Below are 22,219 nucleotides of genomic sequence, written 5' to 3'. Positions count from 1 at the left end.
GAACATCAACAGATCTACATCAGTGGCAGTGAACCTCTGGGGCCATTAGCCCTGTGCACAGTGCTTTGCAAACCCCAATGATCAGCTGATCAATGGTGCTTGCAAAAATGCAGACTGAAATGGGTCACCTGGTGTCATTGTGAGGTCAGGTGATTGACAGGTGGACAGATGTCAATTGTGGCTCATGGCGGTGGGGGTGGGCAATAAAGAGTTGATCCACCTGTCAGATCCATTCCCCCACCCCTACAAAACCTGCACTCCCCACTTTTATCTGCATAAAGTCCTGCAACATAAGAAGTGAGGTAGGCATATTAGGTGCAGGGGGATGTCAGGTGTGTTCTCATTGCCCTCCCTGTTTATGGGCCAGATCAAGGCCAGATATTGCCCAATCTGTTGCTGTTTTGGCTACTCTTTTGACTTTATATTTTTAAGCTGTTTCAAGTTACAGAGTTCTTCAGTACATCAGTTAAGTATTTCTATAGCATTTCCCCTAAGTACACAAACTCTTTCCCATAAATTACCTAAGCAACCCGTAGGGCAGTGTGATTATCCATGTATTATGGATTGGACTGAGGGCATGAGACAGTGGCTTGTGTAAGGCCACCCACTGAGTTACGCGCCAATAGCTGAGCTAGGGACGTCTTTTAGGTCATAATTGCTCTTAACTGCTCCGAAGGCAAACCATAATTGCTCTAAACTGCCTCACTTTGCCAACTTGCCATTTTTCTACTGCCCAGTCACCAGATATTAAATTCAACATGCAAACACAAAAGAGATCCATCTCGCCTGGAGATACGAGCTGATTACTTTCCCCGCAGCCTGACAAGAAAGTGATGAATCTCCTGCAGTTGGCAGCTCTTCCAGCTCTTGACAGACCAATGAGGCTCTGAGAAAAATGCACCTCCAGATCCCGAACCTTTGAGGAAGTAAAAAAATGTCAGCTGTCAGTGCGACACAACTGGGATAGAAGATCTGTCAGGCAGGGCTCCAAGAGGATAGGTCTTTATAGATCAATAGCGATATTTTACCTGGGGGGCAAAAAGGAAGCCAATATAGACTTCAAAGGCATTATGCTGTCTAAGGCCAATACCACTAATTAATCAAGGAGTCCTTTTTAATAGGAGGAGTAGCTGTAGACTGGGACAGGAGCAGCCGATAGACAAGATGTCACACTTATTCTATCAGGAGATCATAAAGGAACAGATAAGTTTGGCAAAGCCTTCATTAGAGAGATGCTGACAGTCTTCTGATCAAAGACAGAAAAGAAATGCAATTTAGAATCCAGAATCCAGATGGTCACTCAGAAATACTTCCAGATTGCAGAATACCTTAACAAAAGGTGAGGCAATTTACCAAGATGATCTCATGGTTATCTGGACTACATAAAGTATCCATTACACACACACACACACACACACACACACACACACACACACAATGCTGAAATTGTATCTTCTGGATATGACGTATTAGTAACTGTCGCCCATGTTTTGGTGACCTCACAGATCAAATGGTCTAAAAATCTCCTGATGAGCCTCAAAGAGAATTGTAGGAGCAAATATCCATAAAGTATGCAGAGCATATGGAAAACATTGAACAAAGAGAAAACTTTATTGGAGAGGAAATACTTGTAAGAAATAAGCTTGATGGATAATTTCACATGCTTGCAAGAGACACTTTGAAATTGCAGATCCAATTGCAGGTGAGAAGTGGTGGTAAGCTCAGCACGGTGCAAACACATTGGTTCTGCCAGTACATTTGTGTCAGGAAACTGACATCAGAGCAAAAGGAGAAGGAGAGGCTCCCCGATTCTGCAGGAGAAGGTACTAGCACCAGGGGGAGATGCAGCTTGGTAGAGGGGGAAGGAAATCAGCGTAACACCAAGGATCCAGGAGGGCAAATGGGAGAAGAGGGGGAAGAGCTCTGGGATTCTTCCCTGGACATCAGTGAGGAGAGCACTGGTCCGCCACTACCCACGCCCTCCCTGCGCAGAAGACTCCCGCGCAGTGAGAGGCGGAGACGACTGGGGGTCAAACAGCTTTTATGCTGGAAAAGGTTTAAGAAACGCCCACAGACAGATTCTGCTAGCGACTGAGGCAGCCACGCTGAGATGGGCTGTGCAGTCAGGACGGTATAACCCAGGCAGTTAAGCTCCCCAACGGGGACAGTTTATGCACAAGTAACTCCAATCCACTACAATTTGCACCATGCCAACCTCACTGCCACCTCACTTTGCTTCCTCCCAGTAAACCGCAGCAATATCCGTGACAGAAGGTGAGCTTAGCACTTCTGCTCCTCCCCACTGACCACTACTGGCTAAGGTTTAAACTGCCACTTCTGTTCTGAAAAATTCCATTTATTATGAGTCCAAAAAATGTCACAAAGCAGTGAGCAATACGTTGAGTCCACTAGAGCTGTTCTTCAGGTTGGACATAAAGCAAAGCAGGGGAAGTGGGGGTGAGGAGGGGGAAGCTGGTTTGATGTTGAAGCCATAAGGTCTGCATTGGTCAAAAATTCTCTCTGAGTGTATCTCTCTGTGTGTATGTGTGTGGCATAGAAGCACTTCAGAATTTACAACCACACCATTGCAGAAATCTAAAGCAGAACAATGGGAAATCTGTATTGTGCCGATTCCACTTCAAAAATGGGACCGGCAGCATGCCTAGTGTGTTGCCATTGCTGTTTATTGGACAGAAAGCGCTCACTTCCACGAGGCTCTTCTGTTCCCCATTATGTAGTGCAGAGGAAGAAGGCTGCACATGGAGAAACAAAGGAAGCATATTTTGGGTAAGTCATAATTATATACAATATCTTTCTGATACAGCTGAGCGTGCCTTTATGAATCGTTTAATACAAGGCAGCCTTACTTTATAATTGCTTTATAAAAGCAAAATAGATTTCATCATGTCTACTTTTTTTTTTTAGATGGGTTAAATTGGATAGGTATAAAAGAGGAGAGCTGATCGTCTGGCTGTGGCGAGACACAGGACCGCCAAGTCCTGATCAAGGTTTTCCACACAAAAGCAACTGCTAATACACCGCCGTTCCAACCTGCAACATTCTTGCTATTCCAGAAAAGGGTGTGGCCAGTTATAATAACACAGGCAGGTACGGATTGAGCTCTCCTCACTCGCAGCTGCCAAGAGACTTATGGGTTCTGCTTTTCAACACCTCCTGCTTGCCTCTGTCTCTTCCACAGAAGCTGTCACCTGGGTGGTGCACGATCTCCCATCGCTGACATGAGTGGCATCGTTCTCATTAACTTAAATGGTGAAGGTAAAAGCCTTGGGGATGCCACATCCAGCCAGAATCCAGTATTTGGCATTCAAACTAAATTTAGCTACATCAGTCTGAATTGGATTAAATTGTACATCAAACAACTGAGGTTGCACAAATGTGTTGGGTATAGGTGGTTTTTCTTTTTTCCAATTCTGGGGGTTCCGGTTAAGCATTGAGTGGAGGAAGCATGTGCTATAATGTTGCTCCACAGAAGAGGCTATACAGGAACTCATATGAAGTGCCCTGTGATGTGTTAGATCTAGCTCACGGTGGTTCTCCAAATACTTGTCAGAATACAATTCCCATCATCCCTGACCATTGATCATGTTGGCTGGGACTGATAGAAGTTGTAGTCCAACAACACCTGGAGGTGTTGCTCTGACCACGTGTCCTTTGCCTCTGTTTGCACAAGGTCAGTATGTGCATGCAAAATATGCACTACTTGAAATGGCAGGTTGGTACACCTACTTGGAAATAGATGTACTTGCTGGGAGTTCTAAAGTGATTTCTTACAAATGCAGAATGGACTTTATGTGGCCAGTGGCCAGTTCCATATGCTGAAGTGGTCAAGTGGACATAAGGCAATGTGATCTTGCAGATAAACTTGCAGATAAATAAAGTTGTTAAGGGTTTTATATAATAACGCCTTGAATTTGTCCCAGGAGCAAATGGGCAAGCAGTGCAACCTCTGAGCACAAGTGTTATATGTTGACAAGGTTTTACTCCTGTCAGCGATCGCGCTGCAGCATTCTGCACTAACTGCAGCATCTAGGCCAGGGTTTCCCAAACTTGGGTCGCCAGCTGTTTTTGGACTACAACTCCCATCATCCCTAGCTAGCAGGATCAGTGGCCAGGGATGATGGGCATTGTAGTCCAAAAAAACTGCTGGAGACCCAAGTTGGGGAAACCCTGACCTAGATCAAGTGCAGAGAGTGTCTTGCAGGAATCCAGCTGTGAAGTGTGTTTCTGCCAAACAAGCTACAATCAGGGTTCCACAAACATTGGTTGTTGGAACAAAGCCAGCTAAGAGCGCTGGTTTATTTATTTGTTTATTTTTTGCATTTCTGCCCCAGCTTTTTTTCCTCCAAAGGAACTCAAGGTGGCATACATGGTTTCCCCCCTTCTCATCCAATCCCCACAACAACCCTGTGAGGTAGGTTAGGCTGAGAGACAGTGACTGGCACAAGGTCACCCAGTGACCTTCATGGCCAAGTGGGGATTAGAACCCAGATCTCCCAGCTCCTGGTCCAGCATTCTAACCACTACATCTCACTGGCTGTCAGACTAAGTCAGCTATACTGCATGCTTGTTCCTCCCCAATGGAGGAAGGAGCAAAGTGGAGGCAAACCAGTCAAATGGACAGACTAATTTGCTTAAACTATGGTTAGTGGCTTGGCACTGCTTGTGGTCATTGCAGGACCAGTTGCCCCGTATCTCAGGGAGAGGAATTGCAAATGAATGCTTAATATCTGAAAGTAAGACATCAGCAGAATGCTACAGGTCAAAGCGAGATTTCCTTCCCCTCTTTGCAGAACAGCTTATTATTACTCATTATGTAAAATATACTTTCACATCCTTCAAATAGCAGTAGACAATTCATGAAGTAAAAGCTCCAAGTTATGTGCCACTTATGCTAGAGTATTCCCACTGGGTTTAATGAAGCTAACTTGGGCCATGTGAGCTGCCTAAGCTGTCTAAAGAAACTTCCTTTGGGGCAAAGAATGTGCATTATCTTTGTCAGCAGTGTCAGAGAAGTACAGCAGAGAATTTCTAGCACATTGAGAAGAGACGATTCCCCTAACACAAACGTTGCTTTAGGAAAGCTTTGCATTGATCAAAGCTACATTATTAAAATCCTTCTCTAGGCCATCATTAAATTATTCACGGGACACATATAGTGGGCTGCCGTTTTCTCCCCCTTCCAGAAAAGTATGCTTGCCCTGAACCACTTCCGCAGTGTGCAGAACAATTTTGCATCTTTCACATAAATGACAAAATCCATCTCCCACCCACCCACCCACCCACCCAATACAGTAGTAGAAAGTCTTAGGAAGGCAAATCCTTGCTGGCAACAGTGATTCAGGCTGCATTCACCTGAAACCTTGAATCCAAACATGTTCAAAGCACACCATTCCCCCTCAGAGAATTCTGGGCACTGTAGTTCAGCCCTCCCATAGTTACAATTCCCACCAGCAACCCTTAACCACAGTGCCCAGATTTCTCTTCGAATGTGCTTTAAAGGTATTGTGAGTATGCAGCAGGTGAGAGGGGGAGTCAGGTATGCAGAGTGTCAGAAACGGCAAGCCAGCTTATCCCCTCTGCAGTGTCTGGTTGCTACTGAACAGCTCTTAGATTCCTCCCTCCTTCCCTCCCTCTCCCCATCCTCAAAAACCTGGCCTAGGAATCCTGCAATTAGTGACTTTCCCCCCTTAAGCTCCTCCTTTGCTCCAGCCTTCCACTGGTTAAAAAAAAAGAATCCTTTGCTGCTTCCAGGGGATCCCACCCTCTCCTTGTCTGTGTTTTCATCCTGAAGCTCTCCCCAAGCTTACACTTCCACGAGTGCCAAGCCTCTGGGACTATATAAAGGGAGTCTCTGGGAGGAATTTCACAGTTGCAGAAAAGGCGGCGGAGGAAGCAGCAGCAGCAGGAGCTGGGATTCAACAGGCGCGCGCACAGCTTGAGCCAGCCATGCTCCTCTCCGCTCTTCAGCTCTCTGGCATTCTGCTTGCCTGCCTGCTCCTGAAGGGCTGCTGGGCTTTCAAGAACGATGCCACCGAGATCCTTTATTCCCACGTGGTGAAACCCATTCCGGCCAGCTCCAGCAACAACAGCACCTTGAACCAAGCGAGAAATGGAGGCAGACACCCGGGATTCGACCGGACCAGTAAGTATCTGTTTGGAGTTGTACAGATGCGCTCTCTTCGTTATTCCCTCCTCAAGTACAGTCCCTGCCCTTTATTTTATTTTACATACGATGTTTCAAAAGTCGAATTCTGTTTGCCATTAAGGATGCCTTTAGAAGTTCTTGTGCAGAACTCCGTCTCAAGGGGGGGGGGCGGTCTCCAAGCACGCTTTTTTAAAATAAAAATAAAAATGAATGACTTCCCGTGCCAAAAACGTGACAGGCTTATTATTAGTAATTCCAAATTAGATCCAGGCTTTTTGCATTTGGGAGTTCTCTCCTGGATCCTGCGCTCATGAGATCTGAACAGGGAGCAAAAGACAGAATATTAAATGGAGAGAAAGAGAAGTGCTTCGGTTATTTATTTTTTTCTCCTTCCAAATCGGGAGCTACTTGAGATTACCTTTCATTTCTCATAAAGCGTCTTTGTAAGGGACAAAGTACTGTAGTTCAGGAGAGACAATGCTTTCTCTCCTCTAGTCTCTCTCTCTCTCTCTCTCTCTCTCTCTCTCTCTCTCTCTCTCTCTCTCTCTCTCTCAGCGGGCTTTTCAGCTAGCTCACTCGTCTGTGCCCCTTCACAAAGCTAACATTTACTTTCAGCAGCCAAGCTTTGATTTGGTTCCAGCATTTTTGTTTTTTACTTCCTGAATTAGCACTTACCTGCTTAACTCCTCTAGTCAGTGTCAACAAACAGGTTCACAACCTACCCGGGATCTCTGCTCCAACTTGCCTTTGAAAATGCCCTGCTCCCCTGATTGGGCTTTTGGCTGGAAAAAAAGAGGGGCACAATTGGGAATTTTTTTTTCCGGGGTGGGGGTGGGTGGTCGAGTTGACTTGAGCCATAAACCAGAACATCCTTGCCTCCCAAAAGAGTAAAAAAAAGTTGATGACCACGTTTTTTAAAAACAAGGAAAAAAGGCTTGCCTGCATTTCTGCTAAGCATAGCTTAAATACACAGGAAATATCTTGTCAATGCAAGATTACATGAACAGCCCGGTATGCATTCATTGTCAGTGAACTGTCACTATGGGGGTGGGAGGGGAGCTAAAGTTGTATGCATGCAACCACTGAAGAAGACAGACAATGCAAAGTGGTAACCACTTCCTTTCACTCACATTCCTGAGCCAGGTGCAGGATGCAAACCTGGATCAAAATTATTTGGGTGAGGAACAGTGTGCAGAAATCTATTCCTCTTAAAATAGTGAGTGGGGAATAGTCGGTGAAGCTGCAGTCTCTTCAAGTAATAAATAGTCACACACACAAAACCTGGGTGGGGACTTCCTGCAGAATGTCAGCATAGAGAGGGAATTGGTTGATGGACATGGCATGTTGGCACATTAGCAAATTCAGCTTTGCCTTACTAGAATTTGGAGGAGATCTCTTGTGCGAACCCTATTGGTGCCATCTTGCACAAAAGAACGTCCTTGCAGAGTGTGCCTTAAGGAATACCTGCTGGTTCCTGAAAAACGGAGTTGTTGCAAAATCCAGTGTGCATGGAGTGTTAGATTACACCTAACACCCTCCCCCCAAAAAAGGTTTGGTAAATTTGAGTTGGCCTGTTGTGCCTATATAAGACAAACCTTTTCCATAAGCTCTTCCAGACAAATATCCCTCCATATTGAGGAGACTGCAAAAAAGTCAATATGTCTTCTTCTTCTTCTTCTTCTTCTTCTTCTTCTTCTTCTTCTTCTTCTTCTTCTTCTAAAATGGTCATTCAAATCTACTTGAAATCAAAGCAGCAAACATAAGTTGAAATATCATGGGCGTGACGCTTTGCTCATTAACTATAATTCTGCTTATTTGCATTGCTCTTGAATAACATTGCACAGTTTCCACTTTCTTTAAGAAAGAGAAAGCAGAAGAGTGAAAGGTGTGTGTTGAAATTCATGGTGTGTGTTCATTTCAAAGAGTAATTATTAAAATAAGGAATTGTGCTTACTTCGTTGAGGGTATATCTCTGCAGATGTAAGCAGGCACAAACATGTCTGTATTTGCGGCTGGTTCAGTGCCTTGGTACAATGTCAGTTGCCTTTTTTAAAAAATGAAATAATATTGCCTCAGGTTTAGCAGTATTACCTGTTTTAAGTAAGCATACTGACAAGCAATGTTGCAATACTGTAATACTGTCGCCTGAAGAAAACTGTGTATTTTGACAAAGAAAAATGTATAGAATACAGTTTTCTAAGAATCTTCCTCAGAGCTAGAGTTTTCCTTGAAGATGGTATGCATACATTGAGCTTTTTTGTATTGCTGTTATTTAAATCCAGCATATTAATTTCCTAAACTCCCAAAACAACATGCATAAATCTTCACACTAGCTAAACAAATACTTAACATCTTGGCTCAAATCCATCTTAGATCAAGATCCAGGACAATGATTTCATGCAAGTCAGGTAAATGGATGGAAGCTTTTAACACAGTATTACTTCTGATACCATCAGAAGCTGAGGCAGCTAATATACAAACAGGCCACAATTAGCAACCTACTTACTCTGGGGCAATCCCACTAGCTTTTAGACCTGCACTCTTACATTACAGCTTTAGTCATTCAGTTTTGGCCCAGAACAGGGATGGGGAGCCTGTGGCCCTCCAGGCACTGTTGGACTTCAACTCTTGTTATCCTTGACTCTTGGCCAGGCTAGCTGAGGCTGATGGGAGCTGTAGTCCACCAACATCTGGAAGGTCACAGGTTCTCCACCCCTGGGCCAGAGGGAGAAGTAGAAGCCAATAATCAGTACCTGGCCTCCATTGAGTTAGATCAGTGTTTCCCAAACTTGGGCCTCCAGTTGTTTTTGGACTACAACGCCCATCATCCCTAGCTAGCAAGACCAGTGGTCAGAGATGATTGGAACTGTAGTCTAAAAACAGCTGGAGACCCAAGTTTGGGAAACACTGGGCTAGGTGAAGTACACATCTATAGTGGGAAAATATTATACCAAATAATCACCCACAACATCCATGAAATGTCAACTGACTGCCAGGGGTTGACCTTTTCTGTGCCCCAGTTCAGACATTTGCCCAGTCTCCATGTGACTGAGGAGAAGCATGCCCCACTCATTCCACCACCATTCAGATGGTGGAACAAGAGCTGAATGCACAATACCAGCATCCAAGGAAGCCCTGCTGACACAATTTCTCACCCTCAAAAGAGATTTGGTGCCAGTGTTCTTGTGGCCGGCGTATATGTGCAGTACAATGTGTGTTGCAGGGAACCAAGGGAAATTACAGTGGCTGCTTGGGTGATGGGAAGTATTTTGTGATCACAGAAGTAGCTGCTGCAATACTCTGTGAATCCCTGCATGAGCAGATCCACAAACAGTTACTCGTATGGAGAAGGTGGTTGCAGCAGCAAGGGGGAGGAGCAATAATTTAAAAGATGGATGTTGACATGGACTTCCTGGCTTGCATATTACATCATCTACACATAGTGCAGCAGGAAGGAGCCCCATCCCTCTGCCACATGAAGGACATATGAACATGGGTACCAAGGCTTTGTGAGCTACTCTGATGCAAGAAATAAATGTAGGCCATTGGAATTTGAGTGTTGACCTCCATGTTCTGTGCCTTTGACAGGTCGCGTTCAAGTTGGATGCCGGGAACTGAGATCCACCAAATACATTTCCGATGGCCAATGTACCAGCATAAACCCTCTGAAAGAGCTGGTGTGTGCTGGGGAGTGTCTCCCTTTGCCGGTGTTGCCTAATTGGATCGGAGGAGGCTATGGTTCCAAGTACTGGAGCAGAAGGAGCTCACAGGAGTGGCGATGTGTCAACGACAAGACCCGCACCCAAAGGATTCAGCTTCAGTGTCAAGATGGAAGTACAAGAACCTACAAAGTAACTGTCGTTACGGCTTGCAAGTGCAAGAGGTACACCAGGCAACACAACGAATCCAGCCATAACTTTGAAGGAGCATCTCAAACAAAGCCCGCGCAGCATCATAAAGAGAGGAAAAGGAACAGCAAATCCATGAAGCATCCCCCAAGTTAGAACTCAGCCATGCATCTTAAAATCTGAACTTATCAATGAATTGCCTGCTTTACAGATATCACTGCCTAACGAAAACTCTACCATGTCATTGTTTGCTTCACAGCTGGGTGTACATATACTTGTGGCTTTGACCAAACTCAAAAGGGCATTCTGTGCATAAGGACCTTTTTCTTGGGGGGGGGGGTTGAGCATCTATATTTTCAAGATGGGCTCCAGACCTACAGCTCAATGAACTTCTTTTTACTGGAAACAAAGAGCTGTTGACATGGACATGCGATGTTTTATATTGTAGAGAGCTGCTGTTGTGTTTTTATGGGCACATGTTCTCAATCAAGTATTTAATCCATGTCTCACACCTCTCATTTAAAAGGAAAGGAATGATTTGGATTTCACACCGGGAGTGGGGGGGGGGGGGAAGCATTGTTCGTGCTGATCATTTTCTTCCAAACCTTTGTATCCACAGATTTGTTAACAAAAGCAAAATACGCATGACAGCAGCTTCAAAAGTAAATTTGAACAAAAGCTATTTATTAATGTAATTATTTAATGAGCTTTGATGTGTTTTATATTTTTTAAGATGCCTGTTTTATGTCTTATCATTCCCCTCCCCACATGCATCAAAGTGTTTTCCTTTGATTTTTGGTCAGAGTAGGATATACATTTTGTAGATAATGTAAAATAGATATTTTAACCTTTGTAGTTTCTCATTTTGGTTTTCAACTCAAGGAAGCTGAAACGTGGGAAATGTTGTGTAAATACACTGTAAAATGCATTTGTATTTTTTTATGTGTGCGGTAAAAAAAAGTAGATCTTACTTCATATCAGTTTCATCCATTTTTAATAAAAACATATCAACAACATTGTTATTGTCCTTGGTTTAATAGCACATAAAAGAAAGGTGCATCAGTGACATAGAGTAAGGGCTGTTTCTGAGTGGCAGATCACATCAGGGTACTCTGGGTTGGTACCCCATAGCTGCTGGGGTGGTGGACCTGTTCAGCCACCTTCCAACATTGCTGTAGCTTACCTAGATCGGGCTGAAGCAGGGCACAGCAGCAGTGAGTTCAGGGTTGGTGAACATCAGTGGAAACACCAGATGGGCTCTGCTGGCGCACCTACACAGCCTCGATCTTGCCACTGCCCTTTCCCTGTCCTGGTCCTGTCCAAATAAACTCAAGTAACACCACTGTGTAGAGGGCAGCTCCTCCTCACCACACCCAGGGCTATTGTTCAAACCACCACCAGACATTTGTGGAGGGGACATTGATTGTGGCATGGAGGAAATTGCCCCTGGGCGGTATACATGAAAATAGAATCACTACTGTGCGAAGGGACTCCCCCTGCCCCCTGCTTAATCTGTGCTGGGATTTTCCTCAACCCTCTGGAGCAGATTTGGGAAGGTTGTCCAGAGAGATTGAGAGGAAAAGGCACAAGCAGAAATCCTTGCGCTAGTGGATCTATTTAGTTTCATACCATATAAGCACTCGCCTCCTGCCCCACACATCATGCATGATCACCATTGCCTAAGGGGAAGAGCAGGGTGTGCTTTCTGGGAACCCACAGAAATGCCAATGTTCAACCTCCAGTATTCATAGGGCTGCATAGGAAGCAGACTCTCAGAGCTTTCCCTAGCTTTCTCCTTTCGGTGATGCCACTGCAGTGTGCAGTTAGTGGCTTGAGGGAAGCGAATTGTTTTTAAGATGGTTGAAGACTGTATTATAACATAGGCATCATCTGGCCTTGGCATACAGCAGTGTTCTACTGGTAAATTGGGATCTATGAGTTGACCTCTGGGTAAGTGGCTTATCAGAAAGGTTTTCTGACTCTCAATTGTTTAAAAAATAGCAACAAATGAGAGGCTCCCCACTTAGGCTTCTGAAATCAAGAAAGTGTCAGAAGAAAATGGAGTGGAGTTTTGTGTGGAAGGGCTGTGGGTTCAGTTGCAAGGGGGCGGGGGGAATCCTGGGCTAACCATGTCCTTTAATTCTAAGAGTCATAGCATATGGGAAACATTCAAATGAATGCTCAGAAACAATCACATCTTTCTTTTGGAAAAGCAACCCAGGGAGGTCAGGGATATGCATCAGTCTTATGTATTCTTGTGGGGGAGAGACATGGGTGTGAGTGCCCTCACATGAAGTTATGATGGCCACCAATTTGGATGTCTTTAGGAAAATTCATGGAGTTTCAGCTGCTACCCATGGTGGTTATACTCTGCCTCTATGTCAGAGACAGTATGCCTCTGAGTGCTGGGAATCACAAGTGGGAAGAGCACTCTTGAACTCAGGTCCTTCATTTGAGGCTTCCAATAGGCAACTGGTTGGCCACTGTGAAAACAGAATGTTGGACTAGATCAGTGTTTCTGAAACTTGGGTCTCCAATGTTTTGGACTACAACTCCCATCATCCCTGGCCACTAGGGATGATGGGAGTTGTAGTCCCAAAACAGCTGGAGACCCAAGTTTCAGAAACCCTGGACTAGCTGCACCACTGGCCTTATCCAATGGTCTCTTCTTATCTTCTTAAATGTATTGTGTGGCTGTGACCCAAGACCACCACTTTGCCCCTGCGACAAAGCAGTCAGTAGCACTCATACGGGGCTCTCTGGTCAGCTGCATCTTGCTCTGAGGAATGGTTATTCCTTGAGAGCAAAGCATTGTGGGCAAAGGGCTATAGCACTGCCACTTTGCCATGGCCAATACTGTCTAAACTTGAACAGCAACAGCCTTTCAAGTTGAACTACTCTTAAACTACAAGGAAGGAGACAATGCCAGATGAGAAGCCCTGGAGAGCCTTGACACACTGAGACTACTGCCACAGCAGGAAAACACACAAAAAGAGGAGGTCAGTGGTAGCTCTGCCTCATTTGGGTAGAATGTCTTGTGCTGGTTCAAAGATCATGATTCATTTTGCAAGCAAGCAGTCCATCCAGTAGTGTCTGGAAGCCACATTCGTTTGCAAACAGAGGAGGTGGGGCAAGCACGTCCTGCAAAAGAAATTAACACCCCCCATTCCAGCCATGTTGTAATTAACTAGGGAAGACCTTTTTTTTTATTGACATAGGCACATCAAGCAATTAAACAATGCTTAAATACTACATGGCAACTTTATGGTCAGGTTCCAGAGATACTCAGAATGAGTTATCTGTAAAATCAGCTGTACACGATACTTGGGCAAAGTTTTGGGCACATGTGGGAACTGCCCAAGGGCTGCTAACCAACCAGACATTTCATTTTATCCTGGAGGATAAGACTTTCATAGAAATCATAGAGTTGTAGAGTTGGAAGGGACCCTGAGGATCATCTAGTAGTCCAACCCCCTGCGACGCAGCTGTCCCACACGGGGATCAAACTTGCAACCTTGGCATTATCAGCACCTTGCTCTAACCAACACCAATGCATATTATTTTATGATAACTATATTACTTCCAGAACCAGAGGCAATATGCCTCTGAATACCAGTTGCTGGAAGCTGCAACCAGAAAGTGTGTCCTGTCTGTGAGCTTTCCATAAGCAGATTGGCTATTGTGAGAACAGAAGGTTGGACTAGATAGGCCTTTGGTCTGATCCAATAGAGCTCTTCTTATGTTCTGATGATTCTTGGTGACTATTTTACATAATGTATATACACTTTGTCATCATTCATTTATTTAAATATTTTTGACAACCTTTTAGGGCAAGGCCATCCAAAAATCTAATAATTCAATGGGTTGGATTAAGACTACATCAGACGTCATTTAGTCCCATTGAAAACAATGAAACAGATTCATCCATGGGACTAAAGTGTGACTAAATCAGTCAGGATCCAGCCAATATGTAACGCTAAAATGCAAAATCAGTTTGCAAAAGAGAAAAAGGTGCCACCATTTAAACAGCAGACTCATTCAAAGCCAAACAATAATCTGCTGGAACAGATAATAGAAAAGTATCCTAGAAAAGAACACAATTCTTCTGTCATTTGGTTTATAAAATATAGAGTGCCAACTATGTCTATGAACAAGGATATACATTTTCCCCCCTTAACTGATTAATCCCAGTGCTGGCATGAGTCAGCTGAAAAAGCAATATCAACCTCATTAGTGAACTGTTATCTGCTGATGAAAAATGCCTAGAGCCAAGGAGTAATCAGGGTTATATTTAATGAAAGGAAATACATTCTCCTCTGCCATGTTTGCTGTTTTGAGAGCACCATGGAAATACAGAGGAACAACATACGATGGTGGTTGGAAGGAGCGAGCTACAAGATCTTTAAAAGATTCCCAGTTTGGGAGACAAAGTTTGTGACATGTTTGCAACAACGATCAGAAGCTTAATTTTCATTCTGTTTCCCCTTTCAACTGCCGCCACACACACAACCTGCTAGGCATTTCTCCTCAACTGTCTTTGAAACCCAGAAATGTCAAATCCAAGTTCAGTCACAGAATAATGCTGACTTGAATAACACCCTTGGAAATACCTAAAAGATTTCTGCCTCATAAATAACCAGAGTCCTCCTCAACCTGACCTTTACATCCTTCCTGAAGAACTGCCACATTAATCATGAGCGTGTTCAACACATTCCACTCTGGGATTCTTGTTGCTACAGTGCTAACTTAGAGGATTTCAAAAACTTAGAAGGATCCGCGAGTGCTGGAAAGCATTCTCTTCTCATGATGCATTTCCTTTCCCGCAGGCCAGGCAAGGGGCTTTGATTTTAATTTCATTGACATACTTGTAAATGTAGCTCCAGGTGAAAACTTAAATTTGTCTGCAGATTTATGAGCCGGGCAGACAGTCTGTCACTAGACTTGTTCCCTTTGCTTGAACATCAGCCCCACAACAAGACTTGCCTGAGCATCTTTTTGAAAGCCATCCAGCTTTTCAAATTGTTTCACGTTTTGCCCATGTCAATTTCTTCCTAGGGATGCTGGGAGATCTTGTTGGGTCTGCAATATTAAAGTGAGCTGACTCCATTCACTTCGCAGGCTAAGGTGCAGACTGGAACACAAATAGCTTTGGTTTTTGCACATCTTTCAATTTTTCAATACAGAACCGCAAACTGATCATTCAAAAAACAAATGAATATTGAAATACAGATAAAACAAGCATTTTAGGTTACCATGCACACCAAAATATGTATTTTAGGGTAGAATAAAAATGCATATTTTATGGAGAAAATACAATGTGCATATTTCTGTTGTTGTTTTTAAAATGCAGCTTGATGTGGAAACATGCTTGAAGAGCCTGATATAAACAGAAGCAGACAGATCTATCCATTCTCATTCCTCCTCTGCATCAACCTCTGCAATCCTATGTACTCTTACCTGGAAGTAAATTAAGCACAGTGGGACTTACTTCTGTGTAAAGGATTGCATGCACATTTTTTAAAAAAAACAACAACTCAAGACCTCTCTGTTTCCCCTGGTATGGAGATATTCCATACTCTAATAACTGGAGAATATATCCATATTGATGACAATACTGAATTCAATTAACTTCTTGCAATGCTCCAAATTTGTTCTTAACACATTTGGGAAATGGCAGTATCTTTGCCACATGGCTGAACAGCCTGTTCTGTTTTTAAAAATCAACCAAGCTTCTCATCTTCCAGTTCCTGAAATGAGAAGCAGGGATGCCTGGAATTTGGAATGCAACTTCTTGAAATGTAGAATGCACTCAGGGGCACCAATGTGCATCAAGTAAATAAGACATTTTATACTGTAACTAATCTGGTTATAGGATGAGGCTATAGATTCACCACAGCTACCTGATAACTATCTGCTAGGGTAGCTGAACCAAGGGTGATGGGTATTACAGAGGAGATCTTCAAAATTCCCTGGTGAGACTAGCAGTTCTGTGAGGCTGTGACTTTATAGCATAATGCACCAATATAAGAAAATGACCAGTCTATGAAATCCTTGAAAAAATGTATGGTTAAAGGCTGCAGGTCTGTGTGTCCACATGTGTGCAGCCAGCACTCATGCATGCTCATATACACACTTCTGAGAGCTTTAGGATGGTTTGCTGGGAGTTATGATGTGTGTGTTAACCCATAACCTTATGCCCACAAGAAGCTCTCACACAAAGAAATAAAGAAAGCTTGGTTTATTATATAAAATAGGCATGACAGAACAGATATACAGTGGTACCTCTGGATGTGAACGGGATCCATTCCGGAGCCCCGTTCACATCCTGAAGCGAACGCAACCTGTGTCTGTGCATCTGCGCATGCGCGGGCCGCGATTCGCCGCTTTCGCACATGACGTCATTTTGAGCATCTGCACATGCATGAGCGGTGAAACCTTGAAGTAACGCGTTCTGTTACTTCCGAGTTGCCGCGGAGCACAACCCAAAAACGCTCAACCCGAAGCTACTTCAACCCGAGGTATGACTGTATATATAAATGCTACTTTAGACAGCAGGGTTACAGTCAAAGCAGGTGACAAATTACAATACATACACACTTTAATTAAAGAGTTAAATATTTCCTAACTATTCTATGAAGCTTACAGAAGAATGGGCCTGACAATTTTGCCATAGACTCACACTAGGAGGGGGGGGGGGAGGAAAGTATACCTGTCCTTAAGAGTTCTGGAAAGCCCTGGGTAAGTTCTGTCCTGTTGGAGCTATGAGAGCTAACTGACCTTTGAATTGAATGGGTTTTTAAATACCAATTTGCCAAGGTACACCAGTATAGATGGGAGAGGGCTGTGGCCTGAGTGATTCCTGCAGTTTCCATAATTCCTTCCAGAATTTCCTGCCTAGTTCTCTTTGGTCATCCTGTTCCCATTTGCTTAACAAAAAGGGTGAAAGACTTGTGGTAGTTTGCCATTATCTGAACCTGGCCATCTCTTGTCTGTGATCTGGCTTCAGTTCTGGATCTCACAGAGGAGTTGAGTATCTTGTACTTGATAAATAAATTTGCATGTGCTAACCTTTAAGCCAAGATGTGTGTGAATTCAGAATATTCCTGAATGCTTTTTAGCAGGTGGCTGGAATCAGGTTGGTTTCATGGTTACTGGAGTTCATCGTGGTTGTGTGTGTGTGTGTGTGTCTTGTGTCATATAATAGTTATGCCATGATCTACAGAGACAAACCATATCAGAAAGTCAGATTCACACACACCTCCTCACAAGGTATGAGTAGCACAACAACTCACTCAATATGTGTCATTAATTCATTGGCTGAATGAGAGCTAAGGGCTTTTAAGACGGTATTCTAGAACTTTTTGGGATCAAACAGACATCAATTAGTCACTGGCTAACTATTTTGAAAAGCCGGTAGTATATTATGGGGGCCCCAATCCAAACTGGGATTATGGCATGGAGGAGTCTTTAGCCATTTAACTCCAGATCGCCCCCCCCGCCCCCAAAAAACAGCTGATCAAAGCAGGAACAAACAGCTGAGGTCCCCTCTCCCTGTGTCCCAATCCCCGTTTGGACTGGACACCTCTAATCTGCAAATTTTGCTTTTTCAGATTTGTGGGAGGTTGAGGCTCACTGGGGAAGCAGGCATTGTCCAGTGAAGGCAGGTCAAAGCAGAGGGCAAACAAGAACAGGACCTTGGAGAGCTCCAAGAGGGCCCTGATGGCTGAAGTGTGTTCTCCTCCTAAGGCAGTTACAGGAAGATGGTCATTGAGTTGTATCCAACACTAGTCCTAAATAGAATAGACAATGAATGGACATGGCTAGCTTAGGTCCATTAATTTTTGTTGGTCTATTCTGAGTAATACTTAGCTGGAGACATACTTTTGCAGGGACCTAGACCTACGGAAGTCTTATATAACTTGACAAGATATGCAGTATAACTACACTCTTCCACTTTGGAGGAGGTGACCTCGTGGCTTGTTCTATTTATTTATTTATGAATGGATAACCCACACTTTCATAAAAATATTGCAAGGCAGAGTACAACATATAAGATAAAATCAGAAAAGATCCATAAAACACTCCGAGTTTTGCATGTATGAGTGGCGGTGGAGAAAATACACAGGAGAAACAGTTATGGTTTGCTTCTAATGGTGTTCTACTCTCCTTGGCGACACTTGCAGTTATTGTTCATTTACTAATCTTATTTCAAACAACAAGTTTATTGGCTGCAAACTTTATATACCTAGGGACCTCTTCCGTGATTTTTTTCCTCTTTTCTTTTTGGCAGATCAAGTACATTCCTTTCCTCTCTCTCCTCTCTCACTTCCAAAGAAGATGAGAAGCACGGTGGCCAACTGAATACTTCTGAAAGGATTAAGGATGTTCGAAGGGTGAGTAAGAGTTGCTGTAAATTTAACACACACACACACACACACACACACACACACACACACACAAAGCCCTTATGAAAGAAATAATATAAATAAATAATTCTGGCTCATAATGGGAGTATTACAACTTTTGCCAGGGGCTGTTTTCCACGCAAGGATACGGGTTTTTACACATATTCCTTAAATCAGAAATGGTTGCTGAAACTGGGCCAGAAGTTTTGAAAAGATGATTCATAGTGCAATCCCATCCCTAAGGGGGTACCACTATGTGGGGATAGGAACAATAGACTAGACTCTATGTGGGCACAGAGATACCCTTATGCCAGCAAAGTCTACCACCAAAGCAGCCTTTCTTCTGGCAGGATACTGTTAGCATAAGCAGGGGAAGAATGGGTGGAGCAGGAGCACAGCAGGACATGAACAAAGGAGGAACTCCCTGCTGCTTGTGGCTTCTCTCCACCCTCTAAGAAGGCAGTGGAAGAGGTAAATTACATACTCCCACTGAAGTCAATGGAAAAACGCAAACCACGACCCCCTTTTCTCCCCACCCCACAGCTAAGACTATGCATAGGATGTATCCCTAGGATGTACCCCAAGGCTCAGAAGTTGAACTAATGCTTTCGATCCTTGGTATCTCTGAGAAGAACTGAGAAAAATACATGTCTGAAATCCTGGAGATCCTCTGCTAGCCTTTGCAGACAATGCTCAGTGAATGGGCCAGCAATCTGACCCAGGATAAGCTTCTTAGGGTGCTAAGATTCTCACAGTTGATCATGGCATACCATAATGAGTATCTGTTCAATTTGTGCTCTCAAGAAGGGAATATAGATCACATATATTGCAAGACACTTGGTTGGTTGGTCGGCATCCATCCCTCACAAGACCCATGGCATAGGGATATGGAGAGCTGCCTTATATCAGCAGACGTTTGGGAATATGTGGAATGGTGTATGGGGAATGGAAGAAAATCTAGGAAACAATACCCATATCCCCTCCCTCCCTAACAATACCTGATGAGCACCCTAGCACCAGAAATGGTCTGCTCCAGCTGTTAAATTCTTCCAAGGAGAACTGAGCAGATTGCACCCATTTCATTTCTGCTCAGTCTCACCCCACTCCCCCCGTTACACCATCCCTCATGGAACAAAGAACTCGGGAATTACGTAAAAGGTTATGGAGGTCTCCAGCAAAGCATATTCACTTTGCGAGTAGCCTGGAGAACCACCCCTGAGGTGGTTTTCTCCCTCAGCAATGAGTTAGCAGGCCAAGGAAACAACTGGGCCTTTCAAGATTTGTTTTGAACAGTCAGCCCTTAGCTGAAGAGTTCTGACGATTTGAATGGAATGCTCAAAGGTCAAATTCATGTTGGGGGTGAGCACATGCCAGTTGTGGCAGGAATGGAAGACCATTCTTTTTTTCTTTTCTTTTGAACATTTTTGCTAGGGTAGAGCCCAGAGGCATTCTGATGAAATGAAGATTAGCGGGTGGCTGCAGCCTCACCTATACTCTTTCTTCGCTTAACAGTGCAAATTGTTGCCAATACACCGTCCTGATAAGAAAAAGGAGAAAGGGATGCTGGCAAACACCCTCAGTCCTCTGGGGCACATGGGCCCCTGCCATTTGCCCTACTAAACTTGTCTAAATTCCTTTTTAATTGAAAGCTCCAAGCGTTGAACCTGGGTCCTTCTGCAAACGAAGTGTGAGCTCCGCCACTGAGCAATGGCCTCTTCCCAAAGCAGTAGTGTAAAAGATAAGAGAAGCAAGATTTTATCAAGATCGTTAACTCAGGGTGATAAATCTTTTGGTGAACTCCATTTACATTACTTGAAAGCAAAACTAAATTGCGCCAGTGACACATCGGTTCTTTAGCAAAAAAATTTAAAAGCGCAAACGTTCCCTATATTTCTAACTAGGAACCGAGTAGCACATTCACATCAGTCATACTGAAGCGCAAGTATTTCTGCTATGATCAAACTTACTAAGTTTTCGATCCACTGGGCCATTAAAAAAATCACACAAAGAGATGTTTAGCAAGAAAAATAATGATCTCAAAGAGTAGCAGATAAGGTAAACATCTCTTGGTTCACCCCTCTTCTTTTCCAGACTAAAAAAATCAGATTTAATAGGATTTAATAAAAAGAAAACCATTTGGGTATAATTTAATTTTAATGTTTAATAATTATTTATTACTCAGCCCTGTAAGTTGTTGAATAGTTAAGATTAAGCAGAGCATTTGTCTAGAATTCAGTGTTTCTAGAATCTAGGGTGTTTTTGTCTAGCTAGATTGTGCTGGTAACTGTGATTATACTTTTTGCTTACCTGGATGGAGAGATGTGTGTGGAGGATGTGTAGACTCCTCTGATTTTTGCGTGGCAGGAATGTAGACTATTGAACAAAGGTAAAAAGTCACTTCTATTGCTCCTCCTACCTTTGTGACCGGTTCTGCTCATCACTTGCACGAGTCCCCTCAGAGATTGTACCTGAGGGAATGTGGCCCTCAGACCGAAGAAGCTTCTCCAACCCTTTTCTAGATCAATTGAGAAGTTGCTTGCTAAGCAGCAGATGTAAACAAGATGTAACTCTCAAGCTGAAGGCACCCATCAGTCACATAATGCTGGGCATTTGATTCACTTTTCTTGTCATCTAACTCAGGTAACAAAAAATATGTGTGGCACAATGCATGGCTTATGGGTTGCATTGTTTGGTGGGTCAAAAGTTGTTATTAATTAACCTCCTTTCATATTGATTTCAAGGTGATTCACAACCATATAACAAAATGCCTAGAGATAAATGTTAAACAATACAGATAAATACCCAAAGCAGAAATTTAAAGCTTTTTCATTCAGCTGGAAAAACTTCTCAAAATGAGAATGGGTGCCTGTCACATCTCAACAGGGATGCTTTCCACAAAACAGAGGCAGCTACATTGAAGGTCCTGCTCTAAATTGTTGCAGAGGGGCTTCTGATAGTTTAGGAACTTCAAGAAGAGATTCTTCTGCAGAATACATGGAGTTACTGGGTATGTAAGAAGCAAGGCAGTCTCTTATGCAACCTGGTTCCTACTTGTCTTAAACATGAGTACCAAAACTTTGAACGTGGCCCAGAAGCGTTTTAGGAGTCAGTGCGGATCCTGCAAACAAGGGGTTATATTCTGTTGATAGTTTACCCCAGAAGCAAGCTAGCTGCAAACACTGGATCAATCCCACATGGAAAGTATTGTAGTAACCCAACACAATTCTATCCAGCAGTGGCCATTTTAGCTGGTCATTATGTAACAGGATAAAGAGCTGATGCCCCAGTTTGCTTATTTTCACCTTGCCTCCCTTATGTCATGCCATTTAGACTGCAAGCAGTTATGATAAAATAATAAAATAAACCATCTTGTGTGGTTTGGCAGAAAGGTGATATATAAATGCAGTAAAAATAAACAGTTTTAATTGTTTCAGCTGCCGATTATGCAAGCACCGCTGAAGCATAAGCCTCCCGGCCAATTGCCTGCCCCCAACATGTGTTGCTTACATTGCACAACCAAGCAGCCCACCAGGCTTCCCTCCCGCCCACCACTGCCCCCCTGGGAATTGATTTTCCACATAAATGTACGATAATTTGTAATGAAATGCACATGGGTGAAACTGTCACTGTTCTTTAGAGGGCTCCATTTTCTGTGAGAGTCCTATGCCCTGGATTATATTTTCAGAACTGGAATAGTAACTTGTCTTACTTTAGATAATTTTGGAAAATCAATGGTCCCCCCACCCTTCTCCTAACACCTGCTTTTGTAAGTATAATCCTCAGCAGTAATTGACAAACAG

General features: G+C 43.5%; 1 protein-coding gene and 1 long non-coding RNA gene across 2 annotated transcripts; one reads left to right on the top strand and one right to left on the bottom strand.

Annotated features, from left to right (window-relative positions):
* Positions 1 to 5,865: 5,865 nt before the first annotated feature.
* SOSTDC1 (sclerostin domain containing 1) lies at positions 5,866 to 11,030 on the top strand. The gene is made up of 2 exons (XM_083468668.1): positions 5,866 to 6,163; positions 9,755 to 11,030. The coding sequence occupies exons 1-2, from the start codon at positions 5,968 to 5,970 to the stop codon at positions 10,168 to 10,170; spliced, it is 612 nt and encodes a 203-aa protein (XP_083324794.1). The 5' UTR covers positions 5,866 to 5,967; the 3' UTR covers positions 10,171 to 11,030.
* Positions 11,031 to 13,191: 2,161 nt separating this feature from the next.
* Positions 13,192 to 21,940, bottom strand: LOC310690023. Its single transcript, XR_014517798.1, has 2 exons — positions 18,260 to 21,940; positions 13,192 to 15,471 (listed from the first exon to the last, which is right to left on the bottom strand). It is a non-coding gene; the product is annotated as an uncharacterized lncRNA (long non-coding RNA).
* Positions 21,941 to 22,219: the final 279 nt, after the last annotated feature.

This window comes from Podarcis liolepis (assembly GCF_965112155.1).
Source record: "Podarcis liolepis genome assembly, chromosome: 12".
Lineage (NCBI taxonomy): Eukaryota > Metazoa > Chordata > Lepidosauria > Squamata > Lacertidae > Podarcis > Podarcis liolepis.
The sequence above is the reverse complement of the archived record's forward strand: the minus strand, read 5'-3'. Positions and strand labels throughout refer to the sequence as shown.

Bases quoted from the DNA above. Each gene is read 5' to 3' on its own strand.
- SOSTDC1 (XM_083468668.1), top strand. From the start codon at position 5,968: ATGCTCCTCTCCGCTCTTCAGCTCTCTGGCATTCTGCTTGCCTGCCTG. The intron at 6,164-9,754 runs GTAAGTATCTGT...TGCCTTTGACAG, and splicing joins CCCGGGATTCGACCGGACCA to GTCGCGTTCAAGTTGGATGC.